The sequence below is a fragment of the Scyliorhinus canicula genome, chromosome 3 (assembly GCF_902713615.1).
Source record: "Scyliorhinus canicula chromosome 3, sScyCan1.1, whole genome shotgun sequence".
Classification (NCBI taxonomy): Eukaryota; Metazoa; Chordata; class Chondrichthyes; order Carcharhiniformes; family Scyliorhinidae; genus Scyliorhinus; species Scyliorhinus canicula.
Genome location: NC_052148.1, coordinates 57,837,359 through 57,854,346, shown reverse-complemented (window position 1 = coordinate 57,854,346; position 16,988 = coordinate 57,837,359). Strand labels below are relative to the sequence as shown.

General features: G+C 47.4%; 1 protein-coding gene across 1 annotated transcript in view; it reads right to left on the bottom strand.

Annotated features, from left to right (window-relative positions):
- malt1 (MALT paracaspase 1) overlaps positions 1-16,988 on the bottom strand; it is a 142,218-nt gene that overhangs the window by 51,852 nt on the left and 73,378 nt on the right. The window contains exon 10 of the mRNA XM_038790594.1: positions 14,897-15,100. Coding sequence (XP_038646522.1) covers positions 14,897-15,100 — 204 coding nt within the window. The remainder of the gene's footprint in view (positions 1-14,896; positions 15,101-16,988) is intronic.

The following is a 16,988-nucleotide window of genomic DNA, read 5'->3' as shown; positions in this document are numbered from 1 at the left end:
TTCTCCGCCTCGTGCCACCGGTAGTGGAGAATCCAGCGTTGGGGAAAAAATGCGCGCCGACCTGTTTCTGATGCTTCGGCCTCCACTGGTTTTAGGATCAAGGGGCGGAATTCTCCGACCCCCCGTGTCCCGAATTCTCCGCCCCCCGAGATTCGGCGGGGGCGGGAATTGGGCCGCGCGGGTCGGTGGGCCCCCCGCGGCGATTCTCTGACCTGCGATGGGCCTAAGTCCTGCCGCTGACAGGCCTTTCCCGCTGGCGTGGTTTAAACCACCTCTGGTACCGGCGGGATTGGCAGCGTGGGCGGGCTCCGGGGTCCTGGGAGGGCCGCGGGGCGATCTGGCCCTGGGGGGGTCCCCCAAGGTGGCCTGGCCCGCAATCGGGGCCTACCGATCAGCGGGCGGGCCTATGCCATGGGGGCACTCTTTTTCTGCCGCTCCTGCCATGGCTTTTACCATGGGGCGGAAGAGATCCCCTCCCCTGCGCATGCGCTGGTATCCGGCGCATGCGCGGACTTCCGCCGGCCGGGGCCTTTGCGGCCCCGGCTGGTGGGGCGCCAAAGGTCGTTTGCACCAGCCGGCGGAGCAGGAACCACTCCAGCGCGGGCCTAGCCCCTAAAGGTGCGGAGCATTCCGCACCTTTGGGGAGGCCCGACACCGGTGTGGTTCACGCCACTCCGTCCCGCCGGGGCCCCCGCCCCGCCAGGTATGGGAGAATCCCGGCCAAGGTTCATGTCCCAAGCCAGCAGGAGGATGCAAATTTGCACCAATTACTGAGCCAGGCACCATGGCCAGAATTCTCCGAGCCCACGGCGGGTCAGAGAATCAGCGGTGACGCCGGAAATTCCCCCCACGCCGCTCTGACGCCAGGATGCGATTCTCCGGCGACCGAAGAATCGGCGCCAGTCACGCACGCACAGTTGAAGCGGCGCCGGTCAGGCAGGTGCGCGCGATCTGCGGGGTGCCTACCTTCTTCCGCGTAGGCCCGCTGTGTCGCTCTGCCACGTTGCGCGGCGCCGACGTGGAAATGACCACCATGCGCATGTCCCGGCGCAGAAACGGCACCGTGCGCATGCACGGATCCGCAGCTCCTGTGGGCCACTGAATCGCTGGGCCAAGAGGCCCGTTAACGCCACCGTGAAACACTCCGGTGTTTACGCTGGCATCAACACTTAGCCAGGATTTTAGAGAATCCCGGCCCGTATTCTCCAGGCCCTCGTGATTCTTCGGTCCTCTGGGTTAGGAATCACGTGGGTGAGAATTAGTGCTGGTCCTGAAGAACGTGATTTGATGCGGTGGGCCAAGATGTAACTCTTTGAGTGAGTTACCCCCAAAGTCATTCAGAGGGCCACCCTCACCCCACAATGCAAGACTTACCACCGCACCCTCCACCAGAGACCCTCAAAATAAAGAGACCCCCCCACAGCACCGCAAAATAGAGAGACCCTCCACCAACTCGCTAAATATAGACACCCTCTAAATAAAGAGGTAACCCCCACAGAGACCCCCTAAATAAAGAGTAACTTTGAAGTGGTCAGCTGTGAAATTAATAGCACTTAACTCTGTTTGAAGTGGTCCAGGAGCTGTCAATCAAAGCTTGTTGTTTATAAACATTGTGGTTCATTTCACAGCTGACTACTTCAAAGTTGCTCAACCTTGAAGGGAGATTAATGCAACAATGCTGACAGCTGGGTTTATGTGGAAACTGTCAATCACAGCCCTGTAAAATCAATATCACAGGAAAATGAATGAATGGCTTGCAGATAAAAAATCTGAGTGAGTTTAAACCCAGCTGACTGGTTTCCTCTCTCCAGAAATTGACAGGTGCTGCTTCCTCTGCCTGAGTCAGCAGGTGTATTGTGCTAAAGCAGTGATTTTTCTCACTGCCTCTGCCTGGAATGATCTCTCGCTTCTACGGGGTTCCCTGACAGGGGTCTCTCTTCTGGGGGTCTGTGGTGAGGTCTCTTTACTTAGGGGGGGATCTCTTTATTTGAGGGAGTTTGGTGGCAGGCTGGTGGTTCAGTCACCCCCGTAGTGTGGTAGGAGCCAGAAAATCCCGGGGATGGGCGCTGAATTGCGCTGCGGGGAGAGGGGGACGATTGCATTGCGGGACGGAGCAAAGCCCAGCCGCGAATCCTCGCTATCAGGTCGCCCAATCAAAATGGCAGCCCAGTAATAATAATCTTTATTAGTGTCACAAGTAGGCTTACATTAACACTGCAATGAAGTCACTGTGAAAATCCCAAGTTGTCACACTCCGGCGCCTGTTCAGGTACACAGAGGGAGAATTCAGAATGTCCAATTCACCTAACAAGCATGTCTTTCGGGACCTGTGGGAGGGAACAGGAGCACCCAGAGGAAACCCATGCAGACACAGGAAGAAAATGCAGACGCAGCACCGACAGTGACTCAAGCCTGGAATCGAACCCGGGACCCTTGCACTGTGAAGCATGGCTACGGATTGGGAATTTCTTCCTGATTTGCAATCCCAGCGGGAGTGTAAATCAGGTGAAATTCAGTTCTGATGGTAGAACATAAGTTTGCCAAATGGAGGAAGTTAACTGTTTCCCTATCTATAATGAACCAGGTTTTATCCATTCATTTAGATGCATTGCTTAGGCACCTCGACACAAAATTTAAAAATAGCACAAAAGCTGAACTTAGAAAGATTGAAATGTCATTCACCAGGAGGTCCTGGTCAGGGTAGCAGTGTTTTAAAAATACCAAATCAAATTCAGACTTTATGAACTCAGATATAAATCTTATAGATTAGTGTCTGCATTGAAAAATATACCATCATTGAGATACTTCTCAAAGTATTAAAACACAAAATACATGTTAATAGTCGCTTACTTGCCTGGATGAAGGTAATATGGAAGGTAGCCTAATGAGATGCATTAGGGAGTTAGATGTGGGTACTTTCAAGGTGAGCACTGCTTCACTAATGATATGAAAATATTTCATCCATCATGTACACAACGATGAACAAAAGCTATTAGGAAGTGGACCATTCATCTCAAATGCATTCTTCTATCTCAAACATACACAATGCTATCTCCACTGTACTCTATTGTAAAGAGAATGAGGCCACTGAAATGAAAACCTGTTTGATCACTGAATAATAAACACAAGAACATTGATAGCCTCTACCTCCGATTTAGATTGTGATATCCAACACGTAAAGTCAGGGCTAGGAGATTTTGGAACGGAAATCTAGCACAGAAAGTGATAGAGCAGATTGGGTTACTGAAGGGTTAAACAGTAAACAGTTTTGTCACATAAACTATACTAATAGAGCTTTGTGTGCTGCTCTTTGCAAGGTTAGAAACATGTTAGAAAGAGACAATATTGTAAAAAGTAGACAGATCTTTATCTGCAACAGAAAATACTTTTTAGCAAAAGCCACAGGATGCGTTGGCGGGCATTGGCAGCCTCAAACTCTCAGGCTTGTGCATCAGCTATCTTGCTTGCAATCACAATTAGTACAATGTTTGTGCAACAATCCACTTAAAAGATATCACACTGACACACAAGAACTTTTTTAAATATAAGTTTAGAGTACCCAATTTTTTTTTTCCAATTAATGGATAATTTAGTGTGGCCAATCCACCTACCCTGTACATCTTTTTGGGTTGTGGGGGTGAGAGACACGCAAACACGGGGAGAATGTGCAAACTGCACACGGACAGTGACCAGGGGCCGGGGATCAAACCTGGGTCCTTGGCGGTGTGAGGCAGTAGGAATAAGCACTGTGCCACCATGCGGCAGCAGGGATAAGCACTGTGCCACCGTGAGGCAGCAGAGATAAGCACTGTGCCACCGTGAGGCAGCAGAGATAAGCACTGTGCCACCGTGAGGCAGCAGAGATAAGCACTGTGCCACCGTGAGGCAGCAGAGATAAGCACTGTGCCACCGTGAGGCAGCAGAGATAAGCACTGTGCCACCGTGAGGCAGCAGAGATAAGCACTGTGCCACCGTGAGGCAGCAGAGATAAGCACTGTGCCACCGTGAGGCAGCAGGGATAAGCACTGTGCCACCGTGAGGGAGCAGGGATAAGCACTGTGCCATTGTGAGGCAGCGGGGATAAGCACTGTGCCACCGTGAGGAAGCAGGGATAAGCACTGTGCCACCGTGAGGCAGCAGAGATAAGCACTGTGCCACCGTGAGGCAGCAGGGATAAGCACCGTGCCATTGTGAGGCAGCAGGGATAAGCACTGTGCCACCTTGAGGTAGCAGGGATAAGCACTGTGCCACCGTGAGGCAGCGGAAACAAGCACTGTGCCACCGTGAGGCAGCAGAGATAAGCACTGTGCCACCGTGAGGCAGCAGGGATAAGCACTGTGCCACCTTGAGGTAGCAGGGATAAGCACTGTGCCACCGTGAGGCAGCGGAAACAAGCACTGTGCCACCGTGAGGCAGCAGAGATAAGCACTGTGCCACCGTGAGGCAGCAGGGATAAGCACTATGCCACTGTGCTGCCCGCAAGAATGTCTGTTGCAAGATCTACACCAATATAGTTACATTCAGCTTGTCCTAAATTCATCGCTTTTAAAAAACTAACTGAAACCAAAACTGAATTAATTTATCTGGTGTCATCTGAAGGAAAAATACTCTCAGGCTATACAAACAGGATCAAATGAAAATGAACAGGAAAACATTGCATTTTCTTTCATGATACTTTCCACTTCCCAATTGTATTTTTTTTTACAGGAATTCCAAAGGTAATTTTTGACAGCCATGCTTGTACAGAATTCTGAAAAATGATTCTACTGTGTAAAAATTTTGATATTGATTTTAAGTGAAATGATTCGTGGCATTTATGCAACTAACTCGATTAAAAAAAAGATTCTGCAAAATGCAAAATTGCAGTGAGCGCAATGCTGTTTCAACCAATTGGTTTATTTTATTTCCATTTTCATTCCTTTTCCCTCTTGCCAATCAGAAGGGTATCACTGAACAGTAGATCGATGATAGTTAATCAAGCACTCGTGTTGCACTCCTGTTATTACTCAGCGAGGCCCCAATATTTGTGGCCGGCCAGGGGTGGGGTGGGCGAGGGGGCGAAGGTGGCGGTGCAGAGAATCGTGGAGGTGAAAACAACAAGCAACCTGTTAATGGTAGAAACTCATTAACAGAGGTAGAGCAGAGAAATGGGACTGACTAGGTTTCTCTACAGAGAACCGACACAGACTCAAGGCGTCAAAAAGTCTCCTTCTGTCATAATGATTTTATGACTCAAAATAGTGGAATCGGCCAAGGGGAAGATCTGCCTTCAATAGGGCGAGGTGGAGGCTGGAGATGTTAGGGGGGAGAGACTAGAGATCAGGCTGATGGGATTGGTGACGGTACTGGGGATCAGGCCTGGAGTTACCCAATTGCTCTTTATGATCCCTATTCAATAGGTTGGATTGGATTGGACTTTTGTTTATTGTCAAGTGTACCAAGGTACAGTGACAAGTATTTTTCTGCGAGCAGCTCAACGGATCATTAAGTAAATGAAATGAAAATACATAATAGGGAGTGAAAAGAGGATCTGTTAGGGAGAACTCGCAGAGAGTCGCCACGCTCCAGCGACATCGCGATTGACAGTGGATTGGGATGACATTCCATGTGTTCCACACTTTAAATCCCCCAAAGAACCCACTCTTGCTTATGTTGGGAGGACTGGTGTTGGCAGTTGAAATTATCACTGGATGTGATTCTGCCTGCACCTGGCATGCATACATTTTCCAGCAGAGGACATCGGCTAATTGTTAGGGCAGATTATATTGAGTGAGTTCTCCCTGTGAGCCAGAGAAGACACAGCCAGAGTGAGACACAGCTCAGAGTGAGTTTGGGAATTTGAAGCTAGGTGGGAATTGAATTAAATTCAATCGGTAAGACTGTTACTTTTAAATTTCAGGAATTTAAATTATATAGGAATTGTGCAGTGAAGGTTAACAAGGGGCTGCCCCACCCACTCACATAACTGGTTGGCAGTTAAGTGTCAGTCACCTTAATCTACTTTGATCGAAATGCAGGTGGGGGAGTCAACTTAGGCCAATTTAAAAAGAGCAACTTGTAACTCACTCCCAGTGAGCCAGAGCTAAGAGTAAGCCAGAGAATTTGAAGCGAGGTGGGAATTTGTAGCTGGGTGGGGCGGAGGTGCTTTTTACCCCTGGTAAGTGACTGGTAAGTAGTTTTTCGTTTTTCTTTTTCTTTTCATTGGTATATATATTTTTTGGAATTGTAGTTCTATAAGTTAACCAAAGGTTTAAGACATGGCAGGAGAACCCAGACCCGTGTCATGCTCCTCGTGTGCGATGTGGGAGCTCAGGGACACGTCCACTGTCCCTGGCTCCTTCACGTGCAAGAAGTGTGTCCAGTTGCAGCTCCTGTTAGACCGCTTGATGGCTCTGCAGCTGCAGATGGACTCACTTTGGAGCATCCGCGATGCTGAGGACGTAGTGGATAGCACGTTTAGCGAGTTGGTCACACCGCAGGTGAATGTTACTGAGGGAGATAGAAAATGGGTGACCAAAACAGAGAGCAAGAGTAGGAAGGCAGAGCAGCTGTCCCCTGTGGTCACCTCCCTGGAAAACAGATATACCACTTTGGATACTGTTGAGGGAAATGGCTCACCAGGGGAAGGCAGCAGCAGCCAGGTTCATGGCAGTGTGGCTGGCTCTGCTGCGCAGCAAGGCAGGAAGAAGAATGGTAGGGCAATAGTAATAGGGGACCCAATCATAAGGGGAATAGACAGACGGTTCTGTGGACGCAATCGAGGCACCAGGATGGTGTGTTGCCTCCTTGGTGCAAGGGTCAAGGATGTCTCGGAGTGGCTGCAGGACATTCTGGGGGGAGATGAACAGCCAGCTGTTGTGGTGCACATAGGCACCAATGATATAGGTAAAAAATGGGACGAGGTCCTGCAAGCTCAATTCGGGGAGTTAGGAGTAAAACTAAAAAATAGGACCTCAAAGGTAGTAATCTCAGGATTGCTACCAGTGGCACAAACTAGTCAGAGTATGGATGTTAGGATAGATAGGATGAATGAGTGGCTCAAGAGATGGTGCAAGAGGGAGGGATTCAAATTCCTGGGGCATTGGAACCGGTTCTGGGGGAGGTGGGAACAGTACAAACCGGACGGTCTGCATCTGGGCAGGACTGGAACCGATGCCCACGGAGGGGGGTGTTTGCTAGAGCTGTTGTGGAGGGTTTAAACTAATGTGGCAGGGGGATGGAAACCAATGCAGGAAGTCAGAAGGTAGTAAAACAGGGACAGAAACAAAAGGCAGTAAGGCCGAAAGTGTAAGGCAGAGAAACCATAGTCGAAAATCAAAAAGAGCGACAGTACAAGGTACAGTGACTGAGGGGAGCTCAGTGAATAGGCCCAGTAATACTAAAATGAATAAAACTGGAAGTAAAAACGTAAATGGTGAGTGATGTGGCAGGTTGTTACATGAAGATATGGGTTCAACGACAAGGAAAATTAGGAGAAAATTTAAGAGGAAATATAACTTAGGAGTGGTTACTGATCGAGGTGTTAAGATTCGAAACAGAGGTATAAAAGCCAACATAAGTGTACTTTACCTGAATGCTCGTAGTATTCGGAATAAGGTAAATGAGTTGATGGCGCAAATCATTGTGAATGACTATGATTTAGTGGTCATTACTGAAACATGGTTGAAGGATGGTCAAGACTGGGAGTTAAATATCTGAGGGTATCAAATTATTCGGAAAGACAGAGTGGATGGTAAGGGAGGTGGTGTAGCTCTGTTATTCAAGGATGACATCCGGGCAATACTAAGGGATGACATCGGTGCTATGGAGGATAAGGCTGAATCCACTTGGGTGGAAATCAGGAATAGTAAGGCAAAAAAGTCACTGATAGGAGTAGTCAGTAGGGCACCAAATAGTAAAATATGGTGGGGCAGGCAATAAACAAAGAAATAACTGATGCATGTAGAAATGGTACAGCAGTTATCATGGGGGATTTTAATCTACATGTCGATTGGTTTAACCAGGTCGGTCAAGGCAGCCTTGAGGAAGAGTTTACAGAATGTATCCGTGATAGTTTCCAAGAACAGTATGTAATGGAACCTACGAGGGAACAAGCGGTCCTCGATCTGGTCCTGTGTAATGAGACAGGATTGATTAATGATCTCATAGTTAGGGATCCTCTCGGAAGGAGCGATCACAATATGGTGGAATTTAAAATACAGGTGGAGGGTGAGAAGGTAAAATCAAACACTAGTATTTTGTGCTTAAACAAAGGAGATTACAATGGGATGAGAGAAGAGCTAGCTAAGGTAGACTGGGAGCAAAGACTTTATGGTGAAACAGTTGAGGAACAGTGGAGAACCTTCCAAGCGATTTTTCACAGTGCTCAGCAAAGGTTTATACCAATAAAAAGGAAGGATGGTAGAAAGAGGGAAAATCGACTGTGGATATCTAAGGAAATATGGGAGAGTATCAAATTGAAGTAAAAAGCATACAAAGTGGCAAAAATGAGTGGGAGACTAGAGGACTGGGAAATCTTTAGGGGGCAACAGAAAGCTACTAAAAATGCTATAAAGAAGAGTAAGATAGATTATGAGAGTAAACTTGCTCAGAATATAAAAACAGATAGTAAAAGTTTCTCCAAATATATAAAACAAAAAAGAGTCGCTAAGGTAAATATTGGTCCTTTAGAGGATGAGAAGGGAGATTTAATAATGGGAGATGAGGAAATGGTTGAGGAACTGAACAGGTTTTTTTGGTCGGTCTTCACAGTGGAAGACACAAATAACATGCCAGTGACTGATAGAAATGAGGCTATGACAGGTGAGGACCTTGAGATGATTGCTATCACTAAGGAGGTAGTGATGGGCAAGCTAATGGGGCTAAAGGTAGATAGGTCTTCTGGCCCTGATGGAATGCATCCCAGAGTGCTAAAAGAGATGGCTAGGGAAATTGCAAATGAACTAGTGATAATTTACCAAAATTCACTAGACTCTGGGGTGGTCCCGGCAGATTGGAAATTGGCAAACGTGACACCACTGTTTAAAAAGGAGGTAGGCAGAAAGCGGGTAATTATAGGCCACTGAGCTTAACTTCGGTAGTAGGGAAGATGCTGGAATCTATCATCAAGGAAGAAATAGCGAGGCATCTGGATGGAAATTGTCCCATTGGGCAGACGCAGCATGGGTACATAAAGGGCAGGTCGTGCCTAACTAATTTAGTGGAATTTTTTGAGGACTTACCAGTGCGTCAGATAATGGGGAGCCAATGGATGTGGTATATCTGGATTTCTAGAAAGCCTTTGACAAGGTGCCACACAAAAGGTTGCTGTATAAGATAAAGATGCATGGCATTAAGGGTAAAGTAGTAGCATGGATAGAGGATTGGTTAATTAATAGAAAGCAAAGAGTGGGGATTAATGGGTGTTTCTCTGGTTGGCAATCAGTAGCTAGTGGTCTCCCTCAGGGTTCAGTGTTGGGCCCACAATTGTTCACAATTTACATAGATGATTTGGAGTTGGGGACCAAGTGCAATGTGTCCAAGTTTGCAGACGACACTAAGATGAGTGATAAAGCAAAAAGTGCAGAGGATACCGGCAGTCTACAGAGGGATTTGGATAGGTTAAGTGAATGGGCTAGGGTCTGGCAAATGGAATACAATGTTGACAAATGTGAGGTGATCCAATTTGGTAGGAATAACAGCAAAAGGGATTATTATTTGAATGATAAAATATTAAAACATGCTGCTGTGCAGAGAGACCTGGGTGTGCTAGTGCATGAGTCGCAAAAAGTTGGTTTACAGGTGCAACAGGTGATGAAGAAAGCGAATGGAATTTTGTCCTTCGTTGCTAGGGGGATGGAGTTTAAGACTAGGGAGGTTATGCTGCAATTGTATAAGGTGTTAGTGAGGCCGCACCTGGAGTATTGTGTTCAGTTTTTGTCTCCTTACCTGAGAAAGGACGTACTGGCGCTGGAGGGTGTGCAGAGGAGATTCACTAGGTTAATCCCAGAGCTGAAGGGGTTGGATTACGAGGAGAGGTTGAGTAGACTGGGACTGTACTCATTGGAATTTAGATGCATGCCGGGGGGGGGGGGATCTTATCGAAACATATAAAATTATGAAGGGAATAGATAGGATAGATGCGAGCAGGTTGTTTCCACTGGCGGGTGAAAGCAGAACTAGGGGTCATAGCCTCAAAATAAGGGGAAGTAGATTTAGGACTGAGTTGAGGAGGAGCTTCTTCACCCAAAGGGTTGTGAATCTATGGAATTCCTTGCCCAGTGAAGCAGTTGAGGCTCCTTCATTAAATGTTTTTAAGGTAAAGATAGATAGTTTTTTGAAGAATAAAGTGATTAAGGGTTATGGTATTCGGGCCGGTGGAGCCGAGTCCACAAAAGATCAGCCATGGTCTCATTGAATGGCGGAGCAGGCCCGAGGGGCCAGATGGCCTACTCCTGCCCCTAGTTCTTATGTATATTCCCTGACTGTCAACCCAGCTAAGATCAGCTAATGCAGCACAGATATTGCAACATTGGTAACACTGGGCATCTCTATCTCTCGCACATACAGCAGACATCAACGCTGCAGAATGCACAAAACCCTCAATAGCTCCCCTCTGTGATAACAAATAAAAGCAAATGTCTCCTTCTCCAGCATAAATTAAACCTTTGACTCAATGCACACACGGAAGAGTTAGCTCTATCTGAGAGGCTGTAATCATCCAGTCACCCCCATTCCTGAAAAACAAGCTGATTGGCTTGTTGCCCCTTACTCGTCCTCTCCTTGGATGTTGTTTCTCTGGGACATAAAGTTATTAAAACTATTTATTTAGAACGGTTTACATCCAAGACCTCATGGAAAGTGAATTGTTCTCTGGACACAGACTGTTGTGTGCCTTGTTCTCTTGGTCATCCAACCCTGAAGTAATGCTTGCATCATCATTAACATCATTGCCTAGTTAATGTAACCATTAACCCTTTACACTCCAACAAGCTCCATATTGTTTATAATGCAAGACACACAAGAGGAAATTGTAAGAATCCACCCCGTGGGCAGAATCCTCTACTGCCAGAGGAGGCAAGCTTGGGGTTGGGAAGGGCAGTTAATTAGGTGGGGAGGTGGCGCAACTAAACACAGGCCTTTCCGCCTCGGCTGGGATTAAGTTTTGAACGTGAAGGCATAAGGTTGACATTCCCGTCCAACTGTCAATTACGTGACCAATTAATAACCATGATCTAAGGCATAGGCATTGGGAAGGGGCTACTTACTGAAAACCACTCCCCTCACCCCTACATTTCATTTCACTTTCATTTTCATTTTGACCCCCATCTCCATTGCTTACTTTTCTCCTGAATCCTGGGATTTTGGGGGTTGCTGTTCCAATCACAGGAGCTGCAGGCTTCTGATTGGTCTGCAGCGTTTGGCAGGCAGGACTTGATTCTACAGATAGACCTGCTGGCGTCCCTGGATCTGCCTGATTAGCTCAAGGTCTGGCGGACCAATGCAGTCCTTCGCTGGCTCTACAGCCAGCAGGCGAGACCCTCACCACTAACAGATGATTTCTCCCTGTGGAAGTAATTCTGACTTTGGCCAGTAGCATAAAATAGTACTGGCAGGCAACTGACCTGATATTGCCCAAGTTACATTATTGGTCAAAGTCAAAATGACATCCTGGGCAGAATCTTACAGCCCCTGCCGGTGGGATTCAAGGCAGGGGGTGTTGGTAAATTGTAGGAGGGCCTTCCCGCCTTGACCTGCCTCCCTTTTTATGATGATTGATGGAGATGTCGGGTAGTTCTCTTACCTTTGGATCAATTGAGGTGCTTCAATGGCTACTTAAGTGCCTCGGCTCACTCCACCACCATTTTACCTCCGGAAGGATAGGACCATACCAGGTGGGTAGCCAAGCAGCTTTTACTGAACAAGCTAGTATTGGGCAAGGAGGGTTGGTGAGAACCTCTTCTGGGGTGCCCTGGGCCCATTGGAGGCACCCTCCCCAGGAGGTCATGCCACATGCTTAAACACCATCCCCATCAGGTGCTCAAACCTGGCACCCCTCACCCCCTCTCACTCTCCACACTGGGCCCTTACCTGAATTCTAACCTCCATTACCTCCAGTTCTTCAGGAACTGCCTGTACTCATGCAGTGGGTTGCATTTGCACCTGGTGCTGCTCGGGCTACAAGTGCCGCTGACCTGATGCATTGCCCAGAGGGGGGGCATAACTCTCACCTTTAGCCAATTAACGCCCGACTGAATGTTAAACGACTTTGGGGCAGCAGTATCAACGGTGATGAAATTCTGCATCGATTCTTCAAGTAGTTGGGTGGGAAACCCCGCCATTCAAAAAATCCTGCCCCTCTGTCTCGTCACTCATAAATCAAAACCCAAATAGCCTGGGGGAAATCAGACCTTAAGATGGTGCTCCTTCTCCCGGTATACAAGCAGAAATTTAAGCGGGAGAATCCAGTTAAGGTCGTGCAATGCTGGTGCGTGGAAACAGAAGAGCTCCTACATGACTGCTTGGAGACAGCGGACTGGTCCAAATTTAAGGACTCAGCAACCGACCTAAATGAGTATGCCACCACTGTCAGACTTCATCAGCAAATGTGTGGACGACTGCGTGCCAAGAAAAGCAGTATGTGCGTTCCCCAACTGGAAACCACAACTTATTTGGGAGACTGACTCCCTACTGAAGGACAGGTTTGATGTGTTCAAGTTAGGTGATCCTGATCTATACTAGAAATCCAGGTACGACCTCCACAAAGCCATCCAGGGACGACCTCCAAAATAGGGTGATATTGCCAAGAGACAATATCAGACTAAGCTAGAGTCACAGACTAGCGTTACAGACTTTCGTCAGTTGTGGCAAGGCCTAAACAACATAACAGGCTACAAAGCAAAGCTGAGCAGTATCTCTGGCAGCAGTGCACCCCTCCCCGATGAACTCAATGCATTCTATGCTCGGTTCGAGCAGAAAACCATCAATCCGCTGTTGACTGCCCCAGCAGCGCCGGACACACCCATACCTACATTCACAGCTTCTGAAGTCAGATCGGCCTTCCTGAAAGTGAACCCTCGGAAGGTACGGGTTCGAGCAGGGTCCCTGGTCGTGCACTCAGACCCTGCGCGGACCAGCTGACAGATGTGTTCACGAACATCTTCAACCTGTCCCTACTCCACTCCAAGGTCCCCACCTGCTTCAAGAAGATCACCATCCAATGAAGAACCAGGCAACCTGCCTCAATGACTAGCCCTGACATCAATCGTAATGAAGTACTTCGAGAGGTTGGTCATGAAGCACATCAACTCCATACTCCCAGGATGGCCTGATCCACTGCAATTCACATACCGCCGCAACTAGTCCACAGCAGACACCATCTCCCTGGCCCTACACTCAACCTTGGAACATCTCAACAACAAGGACTCCTATATCAAACACCTATTTATTGACTACAGCTCCACCTTCAACACCATAATCCCAGCCAAGCTCATATCAAAGCTCCAAATGCTAGGATTTGGCTGCTCACTCTGCAACTGGATCCTCAACTTTCTGACCCATAGACCACAATCAGTAAAAATAAACAACAACACCTCCTTCACAATAGTCCTCAATAACAGGGCCCCGTTAGGCTGCGTACTTAGCCCCCTACTATACTCCTTATGCACACACGGCTGCATGGCAAAATTTGGTTCCAACTCCATCTACAAGTTTGTTAACGACATTACCAGAGTGGGCCGGATCTCGAACAATGACGAGTCAGAATACAGGAGGGAGATAGATAACCTAGTGGAATGATGTAACAACAACAATCTTTCCCTCAATGCCAGCAAATGTAAAGAGCTGGTCATTGACTTCAGGAAGCAAAGTACTGTACACACCCCTGTCAGCATCAACGGGGCCGAGGTGGAGATGTTTGACAGCTTCAAAATCCTAGGTGTGCACATCACCAAAAATCTGTCCTGGTCACGATACTACCAAGAAAACAATACAGCGCCTATTCTTCCTCAGGAAACTTAAAGAAATTCGGCATTTCTACACTGACTCTTACCAAACTTTACAGGTGCACCATAGAAAGCATCCTATCTGGCTGCATCACAGCCTGGTATGGCAACTGCTCGCCCCAAGGCTACAAGAAACTTCAGAGAGTCGTGAACACCGCCCAGTCCATTACACGAACCAGCCTCCCATCCATTTACTCTATCTACACCTCCAGCTGCCTTGGGAAAGCAGACAGCGTAATCAAAGACTCCTCCCACCCGGCTTACTCACCCTTCCAACTTCTTCGATCGGGCAGGACATACCAAAGTCTGAGAACATGCACGACCAGATTCAATAACAGCTTTTCCCCCGCTGTTGCAAGACTCCTAAACAAACCTCTAATGGACTGACCCGATTAATATTACACTCCTGTATGCTTCCACTGATGCCGGTGTCTAGGTATTTACATTGTGTAACTTGTGTTGCCCTATTATGTATTTTCTTTTCTTTTCATGTATTAACTGTTTGAGCTGCATGCAGAAACATACTTTTCACTGTACCTCGGTACACGTGACAATAATCAAATCCAAATTACATGAATTGAGATCAACTAATGCAGTACAGGTCAAAAATTTAACTTGGTGTCTTTCTGGTCTGTACAGCACAATGACACACCTCTGCATTTATTATCTCAGTCACTGCATACGCAAGGATATTCATTTGATTCCCTGTATTCCTTTTTTAAAGCAGGACCATATATAGTTTTTGTTTTACATGAGTGACAGTACGAATCTGGTGACTTAAAAGCTTAGAGCATATGAAGTAATTTGACGTTGGATGCCATATAAACAGGCTACCTCCCTCCAGAAACTGCCATTTTGAAGTGACATAATTTAATTGCCAGAGGCACACTGCAATGTATTGAAAACAAACATACCATACACTCCCTTGTCCAGCAAGAGTAAGAATTCATACACTGCATTACGCATCTCCGACTCAGTGAGGTCCAACAGAGATACCACTTTAAAATCGAGCTGTCGTAATAAATTGGTCAATTCGTATACATCCACCATTGGTGCCTTTAACTTCGGATGGCTGAGATAGGACATGTTGCCAATCAGTAGAGCCACCTTGTCTGTTGCTAGAAAGATAACAATTTTAGAATAGCATCACAAACAAAACTCATAAAATAAACTCATCGAATGACACAGCACAGAAGGCGTCCACTTGGACCATCTTACCTCTGCTTTTTTTTAAAGGGTATCTCCCTATTTTTTCCCTTCCAAGTATATCTCCAATTACCCTTTTGAAAATCCCTATTAAATCTGCCACCGCCAGCCTTTCAGACAGTGCATTCCAAACCCAAGACAAGCAACTCTGAGCAGAGCGCCATTGAGAAGAGTCCCAGGCAGGGTACAGGAAGAGATCCCAAATGGGGAGGAGACAGGGAGAAGTCCTAAAAAGAGGACCAGAGAGGGGACAGGGACAGTGACAAGAAACAGTCCCAGTTCAGTTAAAAAGGGAGGAGCAGAAAAGCAGGCTCAAAACAGGAAACGGGCAGTAGGGAACAGACTTAAATTAAGACGACAGCAGAAGGTTGGTGCCTCCACTTGGACTGAAGATACCGCTTTGTAGCAATAGTGTTCTGCTTGGCATGGTTGAAAAGCTGACGTTGTGCCTATGAGTTGATGCCTGAGTGCAGACAGGGGAATGCAGGGGAACAGAATCTCGGGAGACAAGATTGAAACCCCGTGAGGTGCGTAAACAAAACAGTATTGTTACTAATCGAATCTTACAAAAAACCTGGGGGCTGGTCAAGGATCATAACAAAAGTAACACAAGAGTGTGGTGGATGCAAAGAGAGCACAAAGAGCAAGGGTGGCAGGAAAGACAGAGAACTCAGACAACCATTAGAATACTTAAACACCTGCAACCAGATAAAACATTGTTTGATTGACAGCTCAGGCTCTTAGCTTTTATTTTTCATATTAGGTTTTATTAGTTCTGGATAGTTTATAGTGGGATAATGGGCATTGATGTACAATAGATAGGTATAGGGAACACGTGGGCCATAGGGGTGGTTTGAAGGGAAAAGCCTGGCCTAGGGAGCATGAGGAGGACCTTTTGAATTTACCCTTTAAAAGGTATTCTAATGCAGACTGTTCTGAGGGGTTGTGAACCACAACTCTTTAAAAACCTGGCACCGCTTCATGAAAATTGTGGAGCAGTAGGAATTACCCATCTCATCAATGGAGCCAACCTGGTCAGAAGCACTTCTGAGGAACCAGCCTGCAATCTTTGACAGAATTTCCAAAAATCAGACAGCCTGGGAATGGCAGTCTACCACTTTCTACCGGACTTGAATTGGAAAACTAATGACAGAGGCAATTGTGTACTGAATTCCCACATCAGTGCATGGAGAGAAGGACTAGAAGTGCTCGTAAAGGCAGAAACAGAAAGACAGAGAAGGCTTGGGCTGAAGCTGCAGCAGGAGACAGCATGGGGGAGCACCGGACCTCTGCTTTGTCGACCCAGCGGTCAACGGAGCAGCTGATCCAAGTTATTCGGGAAGGCTTTGCGAAGCAGAAATGGGACTGCTTGGACCCGATAAAAGAGTCAATTGAGTGTCTGGAGCTTAGATTGGACGCCCAAGATCGGGCGATCCAGAAGGTAGAGAAGGCGCTGGCTGAGCAGGAGGAAACTCAAACTGCGGTGTTGGAGGTGGGGATGCTGAGAGACCTGGAGAAGAGGCTCCTGGAGAAGGTGGAGGACCTAGAGAACAGGTCCCGCCGGCAGAACTCTAGAATCGTTGGAGTGGATGCTGGGGGATACATCGTGGACATGTTTGAGAAGCTGCTGGGGGATGGGGCATTCTCCCGGCCCTTGGAGGTGGACAGGGCTCACAGAGCACTCCCGAGGAAGCCGCGAATGGGAGACCCCCCCCCCAAGCCACGAATGGGAGCGACCCCCCCCCCCCCCCAAGGGCAATGGTGGTGAGATTCCACAGGTACTTGGATAAGGAGTGCATT